At 45.3% G+C, this 23855-nt stretch overlaps 1 protein-coding gene across 3 annotated transcripts in view; it reads left to right on the forward strand.

Moving 5' to 3' along the window:
• The first annotated feature begins 799 nt into the window (after window positions 1–799).
• efna3a (ephrin-A3a) overlaps window positions 800–23855 on the forward strand; it is a 117369-nt gene continuing 94313 nt past the window's right edge. For all 3 annotated transcript variants that reach the window (XM_080787952.1, XM_080787953.1, XM_080787951.1), the window contains exon 1: window positions 800–1434. In XM_080787952.1, the coding sequence (XP_080644078.1) occupies window positions 1325–1434 (110 nt within the window). In that variant the 5' untranslated portion in view covers window positions 800–1324. The remainder of the gene's footprint in view (window positions 1435–23855) is intronic.

Genomic DNA, 23855 nt, shown 5'->3' on the forward strand with positions numbered 1-23855 from the left:
TTTATAAATGTGTGTGTGTGCGGCTGTGCGCGTGCGAGAGTGCGTGTGTGTGTGTCAGTGTGTGTGTGTGTGTGTGTGTGTGTGTGTGTGTGTGTGTGTGCTTGTGTGTGGTTGTGCGTGCGTGCGTGCGTGTGTGTGTGTGTGAGGGGAGAAGACAGAAAGAGTAGTTATCCTTTCGAAAGCAGTCTCCATTTGACCTTCAGAGATATAGATATAGAGAAGAAGTGTAATGAATGTCCATATCACTGGAGATGATTCAGATTAATTTTCGGATTGCTCGCTCAGTTTCATGTGAATTGCTTTCATACCTCGTTTATGGGTATGAATATCACCGATATCCCTGGAAAAAAGCACACTATTATGAGATATGAAATTGGCAGAGCTAATCAAACTGCAGCTAATGCTTAATATTTGGGAATTAAGACAGCCATTAGGGCTACTGCTAGGCTAGATAGAGTGGTTAAACCTCTGGCTAAATTAAACAGGTTAATTAAAGTCTCGGATTTTCATAAACTCCCCACTGTATCTGTCACTTATTTTGTGTTTGTGCACACACACACACACACACACACACACACACACACACACACACACACACACACACACACACACACACACACACACACACACACACACACAAAAGAGGAGAGAGAGAGAGAGAGAGAGAGAGAGAGAGACAGAGACAGAGAGAGAGAGAGAAAGAGAGATGCCATACATAGGCTACACTGGAGGGGGCGGTGCTGCCGGGTAGATGGACACTGGACAGGAGTCTAGAGCGCATCTTGGATTTGTAGCGCCCGGGTGTGCGGCGCTGTGGATGCTTTTGTATTGTGACGGGGCGGCAGGCAGGTAGACAAACCTTGACAATTCAACGGGGAGCCTCTGCGATTTGGAGAACAGTTGTTTTAGACCAGTCTGAAGACTTTAGAATTGTCATTTCTAACGTGCATGGTTGCCTAGGATTTACTGACACTTCGGTTTCGTTTCTCTACTGCTGTTTGAAAGAAAGGGTTACAGTATTTCCAGATTAGTGCGCAGTCGGGTAAAAAGAGAGAAGAAAATTACAGAAAAGAAAGAAGTAAAATTAGACCTGGCAGCTGGGAAGATATCGTGACTGAAATGGGTCTCGTCGCGATGGGATTTGAGTTGAGGAACACGTAGCCGAACTGAGCCAAGTCGCATTCATCCACACCGAAGGTTTTAGTGGAAACTTGAAAGGCGTCTTACTCTTGACCGCTGGGATGTTGTGAGTGACTGGTTGTTTGGGACAGAGGGACCGGGTTGGAAAGCAGAAGACCGACAGGAGAACATCAACAGAGGGATTATGGCTCTCACAACGTTTTCTCTCAGTCTCATAACGCTCGCGCTCACTAACTTGCACCTGTCGAGAGCCAACGACCGCCATGCAGTGTACTGGAACAGCTCCAATCTACAGTAAGTGCATTTTATGTGGTCCGAATGTTTGTAGCAAACATTTTTGTTCTTTGTTGCTGATGGGAGACGATTGACCACGCAGCTGTGCAGATTAGATTGAGTGTTGCCTTAATTATAGCGTATAAAACAACGCAAAAACATTACAGACATGCCATACTAATGAGTAGCCCAGTAAATCAAAATAGTATTTCTTATTCTATAGTTGTAAGTAACACACGTCTTCTTCTTTTTTTGCACCTGACATTTATTGTGAGTTTGTGACATTTTAAACAGGCGGTCTAGGTTATTGGAATCACCTGTTTCTGAGTGGGGACTGCATGCTTCTGCAATGTTCATTTCTGCAATCAGCTGTTTTTTAGTGTATGAATATTGATCTACTTCTATACAGAGTACAGACATGGATAGTATATACTGTACACTTCTTTTGATCCCATTTTCCCTCATCCTTCAATATTATTATCCCCCCACACACACACACACACACACACACACACACACACACACACACACACACCCTCACTCCATTACCCCACCCCACATACATAATGCACACACTCCCTTAAAGCCTGTGTGTGCAATGCATGCTGCTTGAAGGACAGGCTAACCAGTTACTACACAAAAATAAACAAATGTAGACACAAATGACTACTAGACAGTAGACACACTTAATTTAAATAGGCCTAGGTGTAAAATGGATGGACATTAATTGGCCATATGTCTCTCACTCACTTTCTCACTCACTCACACACACGCACGCACACACACACACACACACACACACACACACACACACACACACACACACACACACACACATGTTTTCTCTTATCCCCTTGAGTTTAAATTCCTCCCCCCCGGTATATAAGGCACAGTTGCTTACCACAGGTAAGCTACCCAGAGACCCTCATCTCTCCACCTGTGCTCTGTGAAGGCAACAGAGATTGATGTGAATCCTGCCGCCTTTGTCTTCTCATTAGCCAACAGTGAATCCATCTTTCTGACTTTCTCACAATCTTTTATCTCCACACGCACACACACACACACACACACACACACACACACACACACACACACACTCCTCCACCCCCCCCACCCTGATTCTGCTCTGCGTTCCTTCTGTCCATTTGTATTCACCTCAGACACTGGTCTCTCCCTCCTATTGCCTCTTTCTATCTCACACTCAGTCGGTTATTTTCTTCCCTGCTCTTATTTTTCCACCGTGTCTCGCCGCGGCCAACCGGCCCACCTCAATTGCCTGCTCCCCACATTGAATTACCCCCTCCCATCTGCCCCAACCAGGAGCGCTGCACACGTTATGCAAGGTGATGATGGTTACAAACTGAACAAAGCGAGCCATCTGAATGCTGTTGGGGTATTCAAGGCTATACGTGGTTACAGGTCAGGTATATTCTCGTATCAACCAAATTACATTGGAAATAGGATAGTAGGGTCATAGGATACCAGTGTAATCTCCCCTGAGCAATATACCCATCTTCCTGACTGCCTGCTGCTATCTGAATGCATGTGAATGCGGGACGATTCGCATAATTGAAGGTTCCCTCTGTCAAAGCGTAAGTAGACCGTAGGAGTGTGACAGACGGGCACAGTGTTGCTGCCGAGCTATCACTCCCTCCTTCGTGTTGAAGGGAAGGAACACAACACGAGTGGCAGTCTGATTCACAGCCATCTCCGGTTTTGCCACAAGTTAAGATAGCAATAGAGAAGAGGCATTTTCTAAAGAGGAGTCCGTGTGTGTGTGTGTGTGTGTGTGTGTGTGTTGTTTTTCATGCGACGTGCCCCCCTACAGTATGTGTGTGCGTGTACAAAACCTCTGAGAGATAAGAATCTGTAAAATAATGCAAAAATTGACCCAGTTTGCAGGTAGCAGACAAATCCTCAGAGGATGTGGCAGGAATACTGATAGGCCATCAAGCTCTAAAAAGCCTTAGGCTTCAGGCCACTTCAACACCACTGTGTCCACATGCTTAGAGAGTCCAGCTGAAGGCCCCACTTATTCAAGTCTGCAGCCCGGCGCAGGATAGAAACAAGCTCAGTGTGAACAGAGGGGAATCAAGGCAGAGGAAGAGAGCCAGGGACTGGGGGCCCTTCAGGGCTTGATGCTGGTTGAGACCTTAATGTCCTACCCTTGAGTGAAGCATTCAGCACTGGCCGTCATGGCACAGCTGCAAGAAATGGAGTGAATTTGTAATCTGTGCTGTTTGCGCCACCGAACCAATTCCAGAATCATCTCACTTTGCTGGAAGTCAAAAAGGAGGGCCGTCGTGCGGTTCACATTCAGAACTATTGTTCTGTTTTTGATCCCTTGAGAGTTGTGCGAGTCTCATCGTATGATCGGCTCATTTGAAATGTGATGCCTCCATTATCGTAACAGGAAGCAACGGTGTGGAGTTCCTTGATTACCGCCGGAGTCCATCACGACCACACCAGCCCCCCATCCTCCATTAGAAAGTGTTGCTCTCGGCCTGGGCTCTCAGCAGTGTGCCGGCCAACTCGTTACAGATGTCCCTGCTAATGGCTGACTGAGGCAGGGGAGAGAGAGAGAGAGAGAGAGAGAGAGAGAGAAAAAGAAAACGCACGCAGGCCATTAAATCATCTCGCATCTGAGGCCATCTGCCAATTAGAGAGGGGAGATGTGGAACATCTTGAGGAGCACACAGGGAGCCGTGGTGCTGCACTGCGGTGCTAGGCATTCCGTTCGCCGGCGGCAGCCCACGCTCCTGCCAGCCTCCCTCCCATCAGGTACTGGCCCCATTGGTGACACAGAGCAGCATCCCCATAATTGGGCACCTCGTGTCAGCATGATGAAAAACAGCAGTGTATAGCTTTGACTCGCTCGTGCGGTTCCCTCCCTTTAGTCACAGTTTTTATTTTATTTCTTTGCTAGGGTTTGTGTCTTAGCAGGACAATGAAGTGTGAATAGGGTACCAGCCTATGTACACACATGCGTGGGCAGAAGTAGGGAACTGTGTGGAAATGCTCCACACCTTTGTGTGTGGTCAATCCCTCCATTTATAAATGAGATAAAAATTGTCTTTTCCACCCTCCCTGCCTGACCCTGAGTGAGTCATTGCCCTGTGTGCTTGTGTGCTGTGTGTGTGACCCTGATTTTGTATCTGTCAGGCTGCTGAAGCAAATGAAGAAAAAACAACATACCCCTTCCCTCCCTCATCCCTTGCACAGTGTATATCCGGTGTTACAAAATAAATGATCACCTTGACAAATGGCTTTCACGAGAGTTGGTGTGGAGATGGTGCAGAGGCTGTGTGATCAATGTGGAGTCGGTGTGCCGTCTTACTCAAGCGGATCATTAACCAATGGGTCTGTCTGTGTGGGCATGTGGAGAAAGCAGCGAGACTCTGAGGTGTTTGCCTGTGGGGGGGCGTGAGGCTGGCCCTGGCACCCCACAGGGGAAGAGTTTGGAGATTCCGTTTCCATGAGAGGAACTTTTCCCCGAGAAGTGATGAGAAGGAAAGGTGAAAGTGAAAGACTGACGGGGGGAGAATGAGAGAGAGAGAGGTTGATGGATAGAGAGGAGTGAGAGGATAGAATGCGGAGGGGGTGGAAAGAGTGAAAAAATATTATTGAGAGGAAAGGGTGGGTGTAATGGAGACAGGGCAGTGGAATGATGGAGAGCAGAGAGGCAGAAAGTTAAGAAGTCTTTTAGGGAGGACATGAAGAAGGAAAGATTGATTGAGATGGCCAGAAGTCAGGACGGATGCGGTGGGATTGGCGGAGGGGCGGTGGTGGTACAGTAGGTGTCAAGATGGGGGAGAAGAGACTGCAGAATTTGCCCTATGTGGAAGTTTCGCTTGTTTAGTATAATATGCAGCAGGGGCTGTTTTTTTGTTTCGTCTATGATACCCAATGGGAGTGGATCCACACTAATCACTAATGTGGATTGTGGACACAGGCAGGGTCATCCATGTGGACCAGTGCTCAGAGACAATAACCCCCCCCCCCCCCCCCCCCCCCCCCGACACACACACACACACACACACACACACACACACACACGCACACACAGAGGTGGCGTTTGGGGAAAGAGACAAGCGGATTTGCTTGCTGATTACATGCAAGGCTGTCTGGCCGTAGCTCACTAGCTCTGAGCCGTCTCGGCAATTTTGCATACAAATGCAACTTATTCAGTGGCATTCAATTTGTTCTTTTCCGCATCCATTGTAGCACACAAGCGGCTCAAACAGCATTATACAGCTCGTAATTTTTTCCCTTTTTCCCCCTATTTTTCCCGACTGCCGTTGTGCTGAATGGGAATCTATGAATAACACTGATTGGAAGTGCTGAATGACTCTTGAGATACATTTGAATGAAGCTTTCTTTCTTGATGAAGTTAAATTGTGTTATTTAATTGTGAATGCTTGAGCGCTTTATTTCCACATGGCATAAGCTTCCAAAGGCTTGCTTGGACAGAGCAGTTAATGGTCAGAGCGGTTAAAGGGTGGGAAGCAGGGAAATTTACTTTTAAAAATAATATAAAGAAACCCCCTAAGGATGTCTAGTTAAAAAAACGATTTAGAAAAATGTCACCATGTCGATGACGTCAGAAATATTATGTGAACACATCTCCGCTTTCACAACGCGCCTTTGCTATGGACAATGTTCAGGTCAAGATTCATTGACATTTTTATTCACAGAATGGGTACTACGGTTAGAAGGTACAGGTCAATACAAAAACTGCTCTGAGGTTAAAACCAGAAAAAGCTCTACATCAAGGTTCTCCGTTTTCAATTCATCAGGAAACGATGAAAGCTCAGTCATAAATATATTCTGGTTTAGAGGGTTAGGGGGTTAGGCTGTTGTGTAAATCAATTAATACTCAGATCGACAGGAAAATCAACATAACACTTTGATGATGATTGGTTGCCATGGTTGGTCTCTGCATGACTGGAAAATGTACAGGAATAAAACGGGCAGAATAACTTTGTGCATGTAAGTAATATAGCCTAACGATGCTTTGAGTTTGATGCAACAAGAATATTTATGTTGTATGTTTAGGCTACATGTATGAATTATTCTGCTCGGAATGATTTAATTCTGAGTAGTAGCCTACTATAATCAATCCATACAAACACAGACAAACAAATGACAGAATCATAGAACATATCACTCCATTCACGACTCTATACACTGCATAAGAACTAAACTGTATGCACACAAAACAGAGCGAGTCGTTTCACTTTCATTCTTGACCCACACCCTCTTCTGCCTCTTCCACAATGATCAATTCACTTTGGCCGCGCTGATGATCAGCCGCGGGGGTGACAGTAGCCCACTTCACACAATCCTCCGTTTGGATCATGATGTCACGTCAATAAAACAGTAACAGTCTGCGATACCATTCTGTATTTTATTCTGCTTTTCGTGTCATCATCATCATCATTGTCACACATTGTGCTGCTGTCCGACCGTCGCGAATCGGGCTGTCACTGCAGTCTGCGTGCTGCACGGCGTACAGTTTTTCATTCTATTAAAATTTAAATTAAAAACATGTATATACATATATATATATATATACTGTATATAGTCTACCTCTACCTGTCCTGTCCACTATTAATTAAATGTATTGTCACTGTTGTTCCAGCCACACACAAACACAGAATAGACAGGTGAGATCCAATGAGATGACATAGGGGAGATACTGTTTTGGCTCGGCCCTCTCCGAGGCGGTGGGAGGGAGTGGGAGTAGAGGCCACTAGCCTGCCCCGACTTCACACAGCATTGAACAGGCTGTATAGAGCCTTATAGTTGCATTTTCGAATATTAACACAATTTTGTCATAATTAAACTCAGACAAAGTAGATGCCAGCGTGGTACTCTGCCTTTTAAATGGTTGGTTAACATTATGTTATCACTTCCTATCTGTATGCACTACAGTAGGCCTTCACTAATGTCCAAAATGTATTTACGCACAGGCTGTGTTGGTCTAGGGAGCCATTTCCTTGACTGTTTTTAGCTCATTGGATTCCACTATGAGTCACGTATTATGGATGGAGAAGACTCTGAAAGGATATTTAATGGTTCTTATGGAGGCCGGGGTGGGTGGTGTGAATCAATACCTTTCTACGCTATGGAAAAGGCGGTTCAGGCTTCCAGCCTGAACAAAAACACACCAAGGTTGCTTTCTGAGCAGCGATCAATCCTGGTCCATCAGATGATCAATGCCCAAATGCATTTTTAATTTGATTTCACAGTGTCAGTAAATTGCTGCTGAAGTGTTCAGAGGTAAGCTTGGGAAGCCCAGATCAAGTATCGACTTGAAACAGCAGGCATGGACTGGACATTGATTCTCAGTCTTGTCACTCCACTGTTCTTGGGTTCAGCCCTGTATACATGCCCTTAGTATGTTAATGGTAAACAAGGACTTTACATGGCAACAGTGGCTTGAGGGAAGAGATTTGTCTTTAGGCAATTCTCTCCCCTTTGTACAGTAGGCTGGGTATGAGCAGATGGGAAGGCACTGGAGGAAAGTGTTGTCCGTATGCAATTGAAATGGACAAGGGAGTATAGTTAAAACAACCATGAGGCTGTTCTATAATTCTACATGGAGGTTGTGTTGTGTTGTACCTCTCCCTCTGTCCTACTGTCTGTCTACACTCAGTACATACATACCCCCTTCTCTCCGTGTGTGTGTGTGTGTGTGTGTGTGTGTGTGTGTGTGTGTGTGTGTGTGTGTGTGTGTGTGTGTGTGTGTGTGTGTGTGTGCTTCAATAAAATGGGGTATAGTGTGTGTGTGTGTGTGTGTGTGTGTGTGTGTGTGTGTGTGCTTCAATAAAATGGGGTATAGTGTGTGTGTGTGTGTGTGTGTGTGTGTGTGTGTGTGTGTGTGTGAAATGGAATTCCTCAGATGTAATGTAATTACACTTGGTGACATTGGTGGAACGATATACTAAAAATAACAATTATAATAGCATGGTGCCAAGCCTGGCACAGACAACATGTACTATGTAAGAAAAAGCACAGCACACCATAGCAATCTACACACATACTGTATACACACGTGTTCCAGTTCATGATAGAATTACTGATTGTTTTTTCCAATTTGAACAAACTTGCTTTCAGAACTAAGATGTTATAAAAAGCTCTATCTCAATTTGCACCCTACTCTCCATTTGCGTAGCCCGGCAGTACGAAAACGAAGATTTTGCATCTCCGTTGAATATCATTTGGATTGTGATATTAAACCTAGGATAATGATGTTAAATGGAACAAGATGCTATTGTTGCACCAAGCACAAACTTTTACAAGCTGTTGTTTGAATAGAGGAGACATTTAATGTTTTACCTTGGGCAGAGATTAGGTTTTTCATTGATTTAATTTAGCCCGTGCTGTGACGGAGGCTTATTTACTCCACTAAATGTCATTTTAAACTCTCAATAACGGGTCAACTTGTCTCAAATAAAATCTGAATCTTCGTCCCAAAAACAGGTGATGAATTCCGCATTACTGTAATAACGTAATACTGCAGGGTAAATCTTTACCATAAATCTTATCTCCAACCCTACTAAAGCCCCCTGTGGCGATCAGACCTTGTATCACCATTTTGGCCATAAATCATGATATGATAGCAAGAAGTGCCCAAGCCTAGTATGTATAAACATACTTGTACAGTATATACAGTATGAACAAATGTATACAAATAAAACTAGCAAACCATACCGGAATCAGACCGTAAACATAGAACAGAATCCTACTTTAATTGGATCGTTCCTCTCTGCTCTGGGTTCTGTGGACCCACTAGATTCTAGTGGTCTATTGAGTCTAATGAGGTTCTATAGTGACTAGAACCTCATTATTGTCAGCTATCGACAGGGCAGCAGGGGCATTGTGCTCTCCTCACAAGAAGTGCCAAGGGACTCGTCTAACTAAGAACTGTAGGAGGTATGTGCGTGTGTGTGTGTGTGTGTGTGTGTGTGTGGTTGTGGTTATAGGAGGAGTGATGTTTTCCTCTGAAGAGCACACATACAGTAGAGGAAAACACAGGCAGGGCACACACCTTGCACATGCCATCAAAAGCCATTAGTATTCCATGAGCTCCAAGGTTATAGAAGCTGCACTTAGCTGGCACTGGGGAGCCCACAGGAGATAGCTCCCCGATCCCAGACAGGCAGAACCAATTTCAGACTCAATGATTTGAATGCAAATGCTTTCCACGAAAGAGGAGCTTTCCAACTTAGAAGCCGCCGGTTCCTCAGTACATTTCATTGGGAAAGACTGTTACGGAGGTGGTCGCTACCTGGAGGGAAATTACATTGCCGCTATGATGGAACTGTCCACCACGGAGGTGGAGAGATCAAAGCAGCTGATACTGTAGGCACATTGGTCATTGGCTTGAGTTTTAGTTTATTTGTGAAATGGACCTTGTCTGCGCTACAAGGCCCTGGAAAAAAGGCGATAAAAGCCACAGCAGTTGGTCAAAATAATTTGTTTTCTTATCCAAGGCCTCGTGTCAGTTGTGACAATTGAGGTGGTATTTCACCCGCGTCCGCAGAGAGAGAGCATTCAAAGTTATCAGCATTCCTTCATGAAATAAAAACGAAATATAGAGTTGTAGAAAAGAGGCACAGGTGAGTGAGGAGTGAGGACACGGACTTGTGCGCTGCTGTCATACATTATCTCATCCTCTGAACAGTCCCTTTTCAGGTACAGAGCCGTGACGGGTCTCTCCTCTAATGCTCCGGGGGACTTAACAACAATGGTGTTATACGAGCAGAAGGAACGGTCCTCGCGGCTCAGTGGATGGATCTATGGCTCCCATCCATTGTTGAGAAAGGGGTTCGGCTGGTATAGGGTGAGGGGCAGTGCAGCAGTGTGGTGGCCCTGGTGGGCAATTTTGAATACAGGGAGTGTAATAATTAGGTATTCTGTTATAATTGAGATTTTTCCTGCTCAGGATGTAATTATACGGCGAGCCAGAGAACCTTTAGCAGACGTCGCCTCCATAATGAGAACATTTGAAGAAAATTGAAATCTCTCGCTGCTCCTCTGTGCATTCAGAAGGGCTAGAATGTGATTTGACCCCTTCAGCTCTTCCTTCCCCCTCCCCTACTAATGCCTGCGGAAGTTTAATATGCCCTGCTTATAATGTTAAAGAGGGGGAACATTTAAATCAGCACATCTTCAAGCGAAACAGTTCCATTACAAATATGATATAGCGAAGTCTTTGGAGCTTGAAAGTATGATGTAAGTGGATTGGACAGAAAGCTAGCACCTCCGGGTGGAAAATGGAAGCTATATTATTATGAGGGAACTATGGGCCACACTGCTCAGATGGGAGATCGCACATTTGCAGTTATTTAAATAAACTGCCTGGGTGAAAATGGCTATTTTAAAAGTTTAAACATGTCTATGGAATGAAACTTCAGAGAGCTAAACTGCAGAACTCCCATACCTACAGTTTTATGGCATTTACTATACACTCTGACTATGCTTCTTCTTTGATCCATTCTTGGAAAGGAAAAATGAAAAAACACCCTACCTGCCTTTACGTAATGTTCCATCATTTATTATCTCTTAAATGCAAATTATTGCAGTGTCTCAAGTGTCATTATTTTATAAAACACGCTATTAAAATAGATAATAGCTTGAATTATATTCCATAGTGAATTTCTCACGGCAGTCGTTCTGTGAGAGCAGCTGTCACATTTTTCAAACGGCAGAGCTTTTCTTTTGGAATGAAATGTCATATACTTGTTCGTAGTGCATAGCTCAGCGATTATGGCAGATCTACAAGCTCACAATGTGTTGCATCGCAACGAGTTGTGAGCTTGTAGAGCTGCTATTTTTTGCAAGTGACACCGTCGTACAACAGAGTGTAAAGCAGTCTCGCAACTCGGTGTCATTGACACTCACTGTGTCCGTGTTCCTATCTCTTCAACCTCATCATTTAATCAGGTCTCGTGTAGGCCCGCATCAAAAATCTATTTGGAATTCATTTGCCGCCTTGATGTGTAAATTTGGTTATGGTTAATACATGAGACCACAGCACATGCATAATCATGGCCTTCTACTCCATGCACGTGCACATGTTTTAATCTCTGTGTTATTCCCATTGATTTACATGGCCCATACGTGACTCATCTCTCACTACTGATATCTTCTATCGATGTTGCCTGGGTGGGTGGGGACTGGGGAGTTGAGGTGGGGACTGGGGAGTTGAGGTGGGGACTGGGGAGTTAAGGTGGGGAGGTGCCTGGGTGGGGGGGACTGGAGTTGAGGTGGGGAGGTGCCTGGGTGGGGGGGGACTGGGGAGTTGAGGTGGGGACTGGGGAGTTAAGGTGGGGAGGTGCCTGGGTGGGGGGGACTGGGGAGTTGAGGTGGGGAGGTGCCTGGGTGGGGGGGGACTGGGGAGTTGAGGTGGGGAGGTGCCTGGGTGGGGGGGGACTGGGGAGTTGAGGTGGGGAGGTGCCTGGGTGGGTGAGGACTGGGGAGTTGAGGTGGGGAGGTGCCTGGGTGGGGGGGGGACTGGGGAGTTGAGGTGGGGAGGTGCCTGGGTGGGGGGGGACTGGGGAGTTGAGGTGGGGAGGTGCCTGGGTGGGGGGGGGACTGGGGAGTTGAGGTGGGGAGGTGCCTGGGTGGGTGAGGACTGGGGAGTTGAGGTGGGGAGGTGCCTGGGTGGGGGGGGGACTGGGGAGTTGAGGTGGGGAGGTGCCTGGGTGGGTGAGGACTGGGGAGTTGAGGTGGGGAGGTGCCTGGGTGGGTGAGGACTGGGGAGTTGAGGTGGGGAGGTGCCTGGGTGGGGGGGGACTGGGGAGTTGAGGTGGGGAGGTGCATTGCCCTCTCACTCCATCCCCCTCTTTTCTCTGGGTCAATGTGTGCAAACTGTTAAATTAAACGAATGAACTAGCGTCCCTATTCTGGCCTGGGGTGAACATTAAACAAAAATAATCACACCTGTGTGAACTGAGTGTTGCAATTCCCCTCCCCCCCCTCTCTCTCATTAGCAGGCAACAGTGCAGCACTCTCTCTCTCTCTCTCTGTTTCTGGCACAACAGCGCCCCTACTGGTAGTAATAGTCATACTTATGCTCATTAACGTCACACGGACACATGGTGAAGGCATGAACGGACATTGCTGTTCCTTGGAGTGGTTGCACCACTCAAATATAGCATGTTTACAATGTGTCACAATTCGACACGTTGTGAGCCTTTAGATTGGCTATTGCTGGGGGAAGAAATTGGGGGGAAAAGAAGCAGACCTAATACAGAACCCTTGGGGGTCCCTGGTCATCATAAATAATTATTCATGATCACCCATTTATTACATGATCACCCAGCCTAATTATTGTTCGGGGGGGACTATTGACTTTTGATCCACCTTTAAAACAATTGGTTTGAAAGGTACCGGTTTGAAATGACCTGTTATTGAAGCTTTATTCTTCCGGGATACTTGTCAGTCGCAAGAATAAATGAGAGAGAATTCCAGAAAATTCCAAGGCGACAGACATTCCTGCAGTACATTACATTCTGTTAACATTTTGGTTATTGCATTGTGCAGTGGGAGAGGGAGTGGTTTCAGAAGTCCCCTCTTGATTAGTACGGGTTTATGCTTGAATTATATTAGTTCAAGATTTTATGGAACACATTTTATGGCCTACCTGCCCATCTGCCCTACCTGCCCAATTGTGCAAATTATCTGCTGGCCAATCTTCAGCATTTCTTTGTTTGTTAAGGTATTTGTGTGGTTGGTTCACCTGATAAGAAATGGCTTGTGTGTGTGTGTGTGTGTGTGTGTGTGAGTGACATAGGTCAGTGAAATTTGAAATAGACCATATGCCTGCTTAGTGACTAATACATAGCTTTAGTAGAACTACGTTCCTCCTATCATACTTTGTATGTACAGTATGCCAGCAACCGTTTGAATCATGTGTCCAACGGTAACATGCCTGTTTAATGCTGCATGTGATGGTGTGTAGGCCAGTGTACGCACACACAGACACGCACACACACACACACACACACACACACACACACACACACACACACAGGAGCACAGATCTCAGATTCTTCTCACCATGCTGTGTGTGGGTGTTTGGAATATCAATAGCCTGCTGTGCTTTCTCTCTCTCTCTCTGTGTGTGTGTGTGCGTTTGTGTGTGTGTGTGTGTGTGTGTGTGTGTGTGTGTGTGTGTGTGTGTGTGTGTGTGTGGTACAGTAGTACTGTGTGTCTGCTTGTACGTATGTGCTACAGTATGTGAGAAAGAGACACTTTATCACTATCATTAGGTAGCTGTGATTTCTCATCTTTTACAGTGTGATTGTGTGTTAAGATTTCTGTGAATAGTCAACATTGATTCAGTACAACAATTTTGTTGTATGCATCTTTGATAACAGCTGGATAATAAAATAAATGAAAGATGATTCATCACGCTGTAGTATGACAAACGGTTCAAATGTTATGGCCACATATAGAAACTCTGCTATATCGACCAATCAGAATAGTAGCAGAGCTAAGTAACACTTATGAAGGACAAGGAGCCTCAACCGAACTAAGTGACGTGACTCATACAGTAAGTCTGTACGGCAATGTAATTAATCATTTTGTATTAATTATTATTTACAAATTTGTTGTTAATTTAAAAAAATCTAGTTTTATGTTGTATTTAATTGTTATCGTTATAATTATTATTACTATTCTCCCCCCTTTTTTTTGTCAATGGTGGTTGGTGATGGGGTCTGGGGGTAGGAGTTTAAAAATGAGGCAAGGGGTGCACTTACTGTAGTTTGCAAAGAATCTGAATTATTATTCAGATTTTATTTGCATTTACTGTATGCCTGCATTGCCTTCTTCTTAAAAAAATGTATAAAAAAAAAGTGAGTCGATACGACAAATCGTTCAAAGTTATAGCAAGTGGCTGCATTGCGTGTTGCAGGTTTGACTCCCGATTCTGATGACCTTTGCTGCGTGTCACTCTCTCTCAGTCCTGTCAGTCTACTGTATTCTATCAAGAAAGCCTCAGCGCCAGTTGGACCCACGGTTGTCCAGAACCGCCCCAAAAATGCCTCTCGGCATGAAAGACACAGACATAATACCTGGGTGGGGCATTAATTTCCAACTTGCATCGTTCCAAGTAGGCCAGTGCCCAACGGCCACCGCTGTAGAGGCTCCAACGGGCACCGTTGGGGTGACTTTGACTTTTTACTGGGGCCAGTTTCGAATTACAGCCACACGTAAATGCTCTTTGAGAGTGGTTTTGAAGGAGAGTAGGGATTCACATTTTTTTTACGACTTTTTTGTGGCGGAGAACTAATTTAACCCCTTGTTTGAGCCAAATCTGGGTTAAACTTGATTAGTGGAGCTCCCTCTGGTGTTGTGATTGTGGACGACGTTGACGTTTAGGATGTAGTTTGACAGGTACATGGGTGTCTTTGTGGTGTAGTTTGACAGGTACATGGGTGTCTTTGTGGTGTAGTTTGACAGGTACATGGGTGTCTTTGTGGTGTAGTTTGACAGGTACATGGGTGTCTTTGTGGTGTAGTTTGACAGGTACATGGGTGTCTTTGTGGTGTAGTTTGACAGGTACATGGGTGTTTTTGTGGTGTAGTTTGACAGGTACATGGGTGTCTTTGTGGTGTAGTTTGACAGGTACATGGGTGTTTTTGTGGTGTAGTTTGACAGGTACATGGGTGTCTTTGTGGTGTAGTTTGACAGGTACATGGGTGTCTTTGTGGTGTAGTTTGACAGGTACATGGGTGTCTTTGTGGTGTAGTTTGACAGGTACATGGGTGTCTTTGTGGTGTAGTTTGACAGGTACATGGGTGTCTTTGTGGTGTAGTTTGACAGGTACATGGGTGTCTTTGTGGTGTAGTTTGACAGGTACATGGGTGTCTTTGTGGTGTATGTAAGTTGCTGTCCTAAACCCTGAGACATCCCAACCTATCAAAATTATAGTGTTATTGAGCCATTAGGCCACACCCTTTTTTGAGACCATTAAAATACGAAATTCTTCGCCACTTCACACGTTTAGACCCTCAAACACGTGATTTTCGGTGGTGCAGTGCTCGGGCCTGAATAGTATCTTTCACATGTGATTACTGTTGGCGAGAGTCTGCAGGTTGTTTTTCCAGTAAAAAAAAATACAATAATATTGTCAATGGCAATTATTTTGGTCACAATAGATTTTTGCATGGGGAGAGAGTATGTTTTGCACTTCGTCTGTTTGTGTGTGTCCATCTGTCTGTGAACAGCTCATCTCTGGCAACGTTGGCTTGATCGCAGCCACACTCTGCACACACAACTCCCTGGATGCCAGAGCTGAACCTCTGCCCCAAAGTTTTCACATTGACCTATTATAGCGCCACCAGGAGGCCGCTTTTTGCAAAACAACTTTTTTGACAGTACACCTATAGATTTTGTCCAAACATCATTTTTCAGACTCCATCCTGATTGGCTAAGATTGGCTTCAAAAGTTCACAGGAGTGCTCCGTTTCAAACAAAATGACGCAAATCATGAACACCTCGTGTGATTTCTGTGACATTTTTATTCACACGTATTATACATACAGTACACTGTTACTGTATGTTGTGTTTGTTACCGGACTATTCCTATGTGTGTATGCGCAGGTGTGTGCATAAGTGACTGTGCAAAGTGTGCATACATCATGCTTGTTTGATTGATTGCCTGTGAAAGAAGAATAATGATCCATTCCCCCTCGTGTTGGCCTCCCTCTGGCTCGGTTCCCCTCCACCCAAGCCCCCTTCTGTCCCCCTCCAATTTTTTCCTTCCCCTAACTTCCCTCATCTACCACGTTCTGTCTCTCTCACTCTCTCTTCTCCGTATTGTTCTTTCTCTCACAGTCTCCCCCATCCTTCTCTCTCTATTCCCCATCCCCCCACTCATGTCAATCTCCCACCTGCTAACGGGCACACGTTCCAATTTGCAAGCATACCACACACACTGACACACACACACACACACACACACACACACACACACACACACACACACACACGTCACACACCAAAGGCGATTGCCAGTAGTGAGTGGGTGTTGGATTCGGGACTGGTAACAGCCCTGCCTCCGCAGAGAGGAGGATGCCTCTCTCCACCTTCCTGCCTCCCTGTCGAGCTGTTTGGGGCTGGTTTACGTTCCAGCCTTCTGCTCCCCACACCGCTCTCACCTTGTGTCGAGCGAATGGGAACTCCCAGAAGGCCACACTGCTCAGCCGCAGTCCTGTGCGTGGGCGGAGAGTGGGCATTGGCTGTCTATTTGCCTCCCCTTTAATTTATCATGTTGCCACTGTCGAGAGAGAGAGAGAGAGAGAGAGAGAGAGAATTCATGTGTATCATCAGAGTTGAGGATGTTCTATTCTTTGAGTGCTGTGTGTGTGTGTGTGTGTGTGTGTGTGTGTGTGTGTGTGTGTGTGTGTGTGGGGGGGGGGTGTACATGCTGTAGGTGCATGTCAAGTACATATTTGTGTGTGTGTGTGTGTGTGTGTGTGTGTGTGTGTGCTGCACAGCCATTTCATATATAGTGCCTAAGTACCTGTAAGAGATAGATGGTTAGGTTTTTGTTTGCTGCAGTGTCTCTTCTAGTATGTGCCATGTGTTTGTGCATGCACTCTCACTTCTGTGTGTCGTACATAGGTATGTGTGTTTATGCACTGTGTGTGTGTGTGTGTGTGTATGAGTGTGTGTCTTTCTAGTACAGCGTATAAGTATATGTAAGAGATAGATGGTTATGATAAATAGATTTGCTTTTGCAGCACTTAAAGGGATTCTGTGCCACTTCCCAAGAGAAAGTGGGAAGAGGTAGAAAGAAAAAAAGGTACAGCAAAAAATAACCAAAAGAAAGGGGAGGGGGTGGCGGGATTGGGTGGAGGGGTGAGCGGAAGAGAGATGGAAGTGGGAGATGCAAGGCAGCACAGAGACGTAAAAACACATAGTGGAGTAGCAGGGGGGTGGGTGGCGGGGGGGGCTGCATGCGTAGGGAGGAGATGAGTTGTGGGAGCACCGCTATGGAGAATATTAATGTTGTGTCAGGAAATAGAGTATCTTAGAGACCTCTACCCTTCTTCTGTTGCGTGCGTGTACTGCACAGTACCTGCACAGGGGGCTCATGGGCACATTCCAAAGCCCAGCAAACTAGCATAAAATATTACAGGGCCTGAATAACGAGCATCACACTCAAACACGTTACACAGTAGAACCCAGCACCGTAGCACGCAGCAATACACAAATACCTCATTGTAGAATCGAGCAGATTATAACATTCATGCAGTAATACACAAATATACACAGTATGACAAGGACAAATAGCACATAAAAACAGAAACAATCACATTGGCATATTGCACAAAACTGAACTTCATGGCAAACTAGCACAACGTCAACATAGTAACCAGTAAAACGCCAAGAGGGCGTTAATAAAGTATATCTCATCTCAAGCGACTTCGCCGTGAGGTTGCGTGCACGCATCCGTCTGTGTGGTGGCAGACTGCTGGGCGAGCGCTGGCACTTTGGAATGGGGGGGTCAGATCAACATATGGAATGAATTCTGTATACGGGCCATATATGGAGCGTGTCTTGAGTGTACAGGGTTTGATGAGGTCAGATCAACATAAGGAATGTCAGAACAGGTCAGCTCCATATATCGAGATCTAAGGGTGGCAGCGGGGGCAGTGTCTTGAGTGTACAGGGTTTGATGAGGACCCAGGTAGGGCCGGGCCTTAAGTTTCGGGCCTGTTGAGAACTGTAGTTTTTTCCGGCTGCACTAATAACATTGGGGCGGGCCCATCTAGAGTTTGAATGGACCAGTATCAGTCAAAAGGGAGACATCGAAGAGGAAGGACGGGTGGGGAGGATCAACATTGTGTGTGTGTTGTGTGTGTGTGTTTGTGTCTGTATTTCCCTCACTTAACACACCCATAACACACCATTTTAGTAACGTCCACTCCTTTCCCTCTAACATAACACGAACAGCATTACAAAATATGTATGTCAACAGATAAGTACAGTACATAGTAAAATCTTCAGTGCTAAATTATGCATTTGTAATTACTAACCAGATATAGTGCAAATGTTTATGCTCTTCTTTTGTCAACCATGCCAACAGGCATTTTGTTTTCCTTCTAAAATGTTTTTGTTTGTGCTGATTTAAGAGAAGGATCTGCACAGTTAATCCTGTTAGTTGTCTGGGTTTATTTTTGTTTATTTTTGCTTTGTTTGTGCTTTCATCTAGATAAGCTTGAAGGATTACTTGAAGAACCATGTTGTACAGTATACTTGTCATCATTGTGATGAATTTGTCTCTGTTCAAAGTCAAGATGTAATCCGACATGGAATCAAAACCATCCTTTGACCATACAATTGATTATGTGAGACTGTGTTTCTTACAGCTGCAATTCACCACCTTTTTCCTGCTTTAGAAACACGCATTGAGTCTTACTAATGCCGCTAAAACGTTATTTCCACTTCCCAGGCAGAAACAAACTTCCCTCATGCATGCACACCTCACTATAGTGTGCACCATAAAGCAGTAGTGCTTTCTGGTATAGAGGGGTGCGTCACGCATGGAACAATGCACTGGATTATATTTAATCTGAGCGCCCACCTCCACCTCTCCCCTCCCTGGTAGAAAACAGCAGAGAAAACTGACGTCACCATATTTCGAGCAAGGCCCCTCTGCACTGTAGTTCACTCCCACTCCTAGACCAGGAAATGTCTCGTTCACCCAGGCTTTAATTTTTGAGCCGAATGCGAACGAAAACCTTGGGTACCGAGACTACCACAAGGGTGACGCTATAGAGGAAAAAATCATCAGGATTCCTACTCTGAAGGAGCATAGCAAGTCCCATGGCGGTCCAGCCACTAGCAGTCAGTAGTTGTTGAGGTATCTTGTTTCAGTCTGTGGGACCGACCAACCAACCGACTGACAGATTTGCCAATAATAAACTTGCACTCAAACAAGGGAAAATCTTACTTAATACTTCCATAATGAATGGAATAATACTTGTCTATCCACCCTGTAAGTAAGTAAGTAATCCACCCTGCTAATCCAGGAGTCCTTTTTTTTTGGCTTTTACCAAAAACATTTTATGTTGTTTAGTGGAGGTGAGGTATTCGTTCATTACTAACATCAGTCTGCCAGGAGGTAGGATCTGGTCCTGGAACACATGCTCAGTTGGCCGATTTAGAGACGTGTGTGTGTGTGTGTGTGTGTGTGTGTGTGTGTGTGTGTGTCTCAGTCTTTCCCAATCTCTCGCTCTGTCTCGCTGTGTGGGAGTGCTTCTCTTTCTCTCTATCTCTATTACACTTCTCCGTTACGTCACACACCTTCGCCAATCTTTGACTTACCGCTGTGTCAGTACTCCGAAATCCCTGCCAGCACCTGTCAACGGCAGAATCTACAGTAAGAGAGGGGAAAAAAGAAAAGAGGGCTCTGTGTGTGTGTGTGTGTGTGTGTGTGTGTGTGTGTGTGTGTGTGTGTGTGTGTGTGCACGCACGGATGTGTGCAATGGCCATCCAAATGTGTTGTTGTATACTGCATGCGTGGCTCTGTGTGGTTGTGCACGCACAAGCAGGTGCATATTCGTGGCCAATTTGCTGCAATGTTTGGTAGATGGATGGATACAAAGATTGATAGATAGATGGAGTGGAGAGAGGGGGCGAGAGATGATGCTCATTTACAGTGTGTGACATGAAAGAAACCGCCCTCCCATTCGCGGGAGGCTGTGTCACAGGTGACAGCCCAATGACAGGGCCAAGAACAGGCCTGTCGAATAGAGAGAGCAACCAGAGAGAGGATGAAGCACAGGGAACCAGGATGACATTCCTCATCTAGCGAGCGACAGCAGGAAAGACTGAAAAAGAGATACAGACAGAGTTGTGGTGGTGGGGTGGGGGGGGGGTATAGGAGCACTGTATGGTGACAGGGGAGAACAACAAGAGGCATGCTGTTCTGTAGAGTTAAATGATGCAGAGAGAAGAATAACATATATACAAGCCCCAGGTGGGTTTTGCTTTTACGAAGGGAGGGGAGGTACTGTAGCAAGTGGTAGAGCGCTGTGACTGGATGGATGGATACCTCCAGAGGAAATTGGTCTAATGCTGGGCTGTTTATCCCCTTGGGGGGAAGTCCCGCTGCGTGTTGCGTGTGGTAACAACAAAAGAGGTGCCGCCATGGGAGAAAACGGAGAAAGAGCACACGTAGATAATCAAATTCACAATCTGTACGTCCAGAGTGTTCTTTCATTTTTAATTTGGTGCCGAACTCTGTAAATTAGCATAGGAAAAGCCTGGTGGTTCAGGGTTGGCTGTCACTGCGCTTCAGGGACCTGTGGGATGTCCCCACAGCATTGTGTTGCTCCTGTTTGGTACTGTACTAACCAGCCTCACGAACCCTTTCTCCCGTTTGCAAGAAGGTGCATATGCAAATGATACAATAATTATAGGTCCTCATAAATCCTCCTTAAGGGAGTATACTTTTGTTCAAATTAAAGTTCCCCCCATTTTAGTTTTTTTTAAAAAACCTGCTGTAGCATTCCTATTCATGTCATAATAGGAACATTCGTCAAAAATATGTGAACGTTGGCCCTCAGTAGAAATATTTAACATACAACTAATTATATCGTTGCTGAAACCACCTAACTCGCTAGGTGGGGCACTAGACCCTCGCCCAGCTTTGAGGGTTTGTGTGAACACAAACATTGGCTGATGATTGGCTGATCACCCCATAGCGATGATTTGATTGGCTGAGCAAAGTACAAATTGAGGATAAAAGTGAGGGCAGAAAAGTGAAGATGGCAAAAATGGCATTTGTGATGATTCGATTGGCTGAGCACGGAATTTGATGCATGATGATGTATGTTGATAAGAGCGACCCTCACTTCACACGACTGTGATTTATTTTCCATAAATCAATGCTATTGAACACCCTTTACGTCTGTGTGTTGGTTATACAAATTTGGAACCAATGAAAAGTATTAAGTAGTGCTTTGGGCTAAACCACCTGTCTGCTAAAGCAGCTAACTCATCTCTCATGCAAGCAATTGACAATATATAAAGTCGCAATACCAACTTTGATGAGGCAGTCTGGCTTTGTTTTAAAAAATATAAGGTTTTCTACTTTTCTTCATTACCTGAAAAATGTATATTTTTCATTTCCTGAAAAATGAAGATTTTGGAGTTTGGTGGTTTCAACCCGACAGCAGAGATATTGGTTTTAAGTGGTTAACCTCTGGCTCAAATACAGGGGTGAATCTGGCACAGACACAGAGCCATATCTCCAGCTAATGTGTGACTCCGGGAAGATAACAGCGCTGGGTTGAGAATGCATTAGCCATTATACATTAGCATTCCCCATGCCGCACCTCGCGCGTGTTCTCACGCGGCCTGCGTTTTTAAATTTACGAAATGGAGGAAAAGGATATATAAATTGCTGTTCGTCAGCAGCACATCGACCACCCCAGCCCCACCCCATATCCTCATTAGACAGTTCATCAGCAATCTATCATCAGTATGTATTATTTATGAGCAGGGCACTGTTTTTTCCACCTTTCAATGCACGCACAGTCGCACACACACACACACACACACACACACACACACACACACACACACACACACACACACACAGTGGTTTCTTATTTAGCTTTCAGTGAAATTTTGGAAACTGATGTCAGCCCTATTCTGCGTTGGGAGAAAGAGAGAAGTGTGGTGGGGGGGCGGGGGGGGGAGGACATTGAGAGAGACGGAGAGAAAAGGGGAGATGGAGAGAATGTGGAAAATGATGCTTTTCTACTTAATAAGGTCTCATTCTCTCCCAGGGCTTTCTGACTTGCACCCTCACAGTCACAGACACACATAGTGTGTCTCTCTCTCTCTCCTCCCCCCCTCTCTCTCTCACTCACACACATACACACGTACATACACCATGGAAATTTGGCGCTGGGGAGCGTGCTGGCTGTGTCAGGCCCTGCCGCTCAATATCATGTATGCAAATGTACATTTTTCAATCAACCTTGTGTTCATTCTTTCTGAGGCGTTCGATATAGGCACGGCGTGCCGCTAGGTAATTTACCCAGGGTTGCTTTGACCTCTGCGGTCACCTGGAGGGATCACACCTTTAATCACTTAACTCCACACTGAGCTCACGTTGCCAACAGCATTGACCACTGACCAGAGCCATGTTGGTATATTGTTACGACTACTGCACTTTATTTTGTGTATGTGTACTTGTCTGTGTGATTGATTGATTGATTGATTGATTGAACATTGTATTCACAGTATGTAGAATGGGTACATTTCAAACAAAAGCACAATACAAAAACTGCTACGAGGACGAAACCATGAAAAGCACTAAGTAGGTTGGGAGTGGCTTATTATCTGTATCAGCCGATAATAAGCTATCCCCTCTACCGACTGAGCTACCCGGGGCACAAGACTAAGACGGGCTCATTTAGGGGCCATTCACACTATGGTCCCGGGTGCGCACTCAGGACCACTTGGCAGATGTTGTGGTAGTGTGAATAATGCGCCCAACCGTCCCAGGGACTGCATGGATGGGGGGCAGATCTCTGGACCATTGAAGTGTATTCGCATACTGATCGCTCCAATGTGACTGCATGCGTACCTAAAGAAGGAAGTGGACTGTTTTTTTAGAACGTGACATAATCTCTAGTCGACGAGCCAAGTGTCACACACTTGTCTCAACGCCGCCCGTCTCCTGTTGAATCCGCAGTACACACTGATCTTATTCTTCGGACTACATGTGGCTCTTGGGCTTTGCTTGGCATATAGTCTCTTTTTTACACTTTTCTTTTACGCTTTTTGCCGTCCGTACTCCGTAGGTGCTCTTTGAGATCAATTTTGAAGGATGTTAGGGATTCACATTTCTTGTGACTGTGAGTAAACACAGGTCATCAATACAGTCCAGTCTGTACATGGACAAATGTGTCCAAATTTTAGATGTTCTGCTTTGCACACCATTATAATGTTCTTTTGTGGCTTTCCCATGAGAGAGATGGGGGGTGACATGCAGTAAAGGCCGTGGGGATCGGGTGTCCAACCTGCGGCACACTGCCAGACTGCATTATTATTATTAAGGTGCCCAGACGGCTGCGCCAGCCGCCCGTGCCTATAATGTTCTTATTTTGATCATAATACATCTTGAGACTGATTTATTATGACACTATGCACATTATGAGTCCACTAGGACAGTCCAGTGTGCAAATGTGCATTTGTACACTCTCAGAGTTACAGACCTTTAATGGTAATTCAGGGCCATCTCTTTATGCGTTTGTCCTCTCATTTTGTATGTCCATGGCAAAAATCACATTTTTACAAAAATGTCCACCACAAGCCAGCATTGCGATGATGACCGCTGGTTCAGCAGGAATTGTTAAACAACCCCATATTATAAACGCTGGTTTATTTGGGGTTTTGTT

Source organism: Protomyctophum bolini, assembly GCF_963924005.1.
Source record: "Protomyctophum bolini genome assembly, chromosome: 17".
Lineage (NCBI taxonomy): Eukaryota > Metazoa > Chordata > Actinopteri > Myctophiformes > Myctophidae > Protomyctophum > Protomyctophum bolini.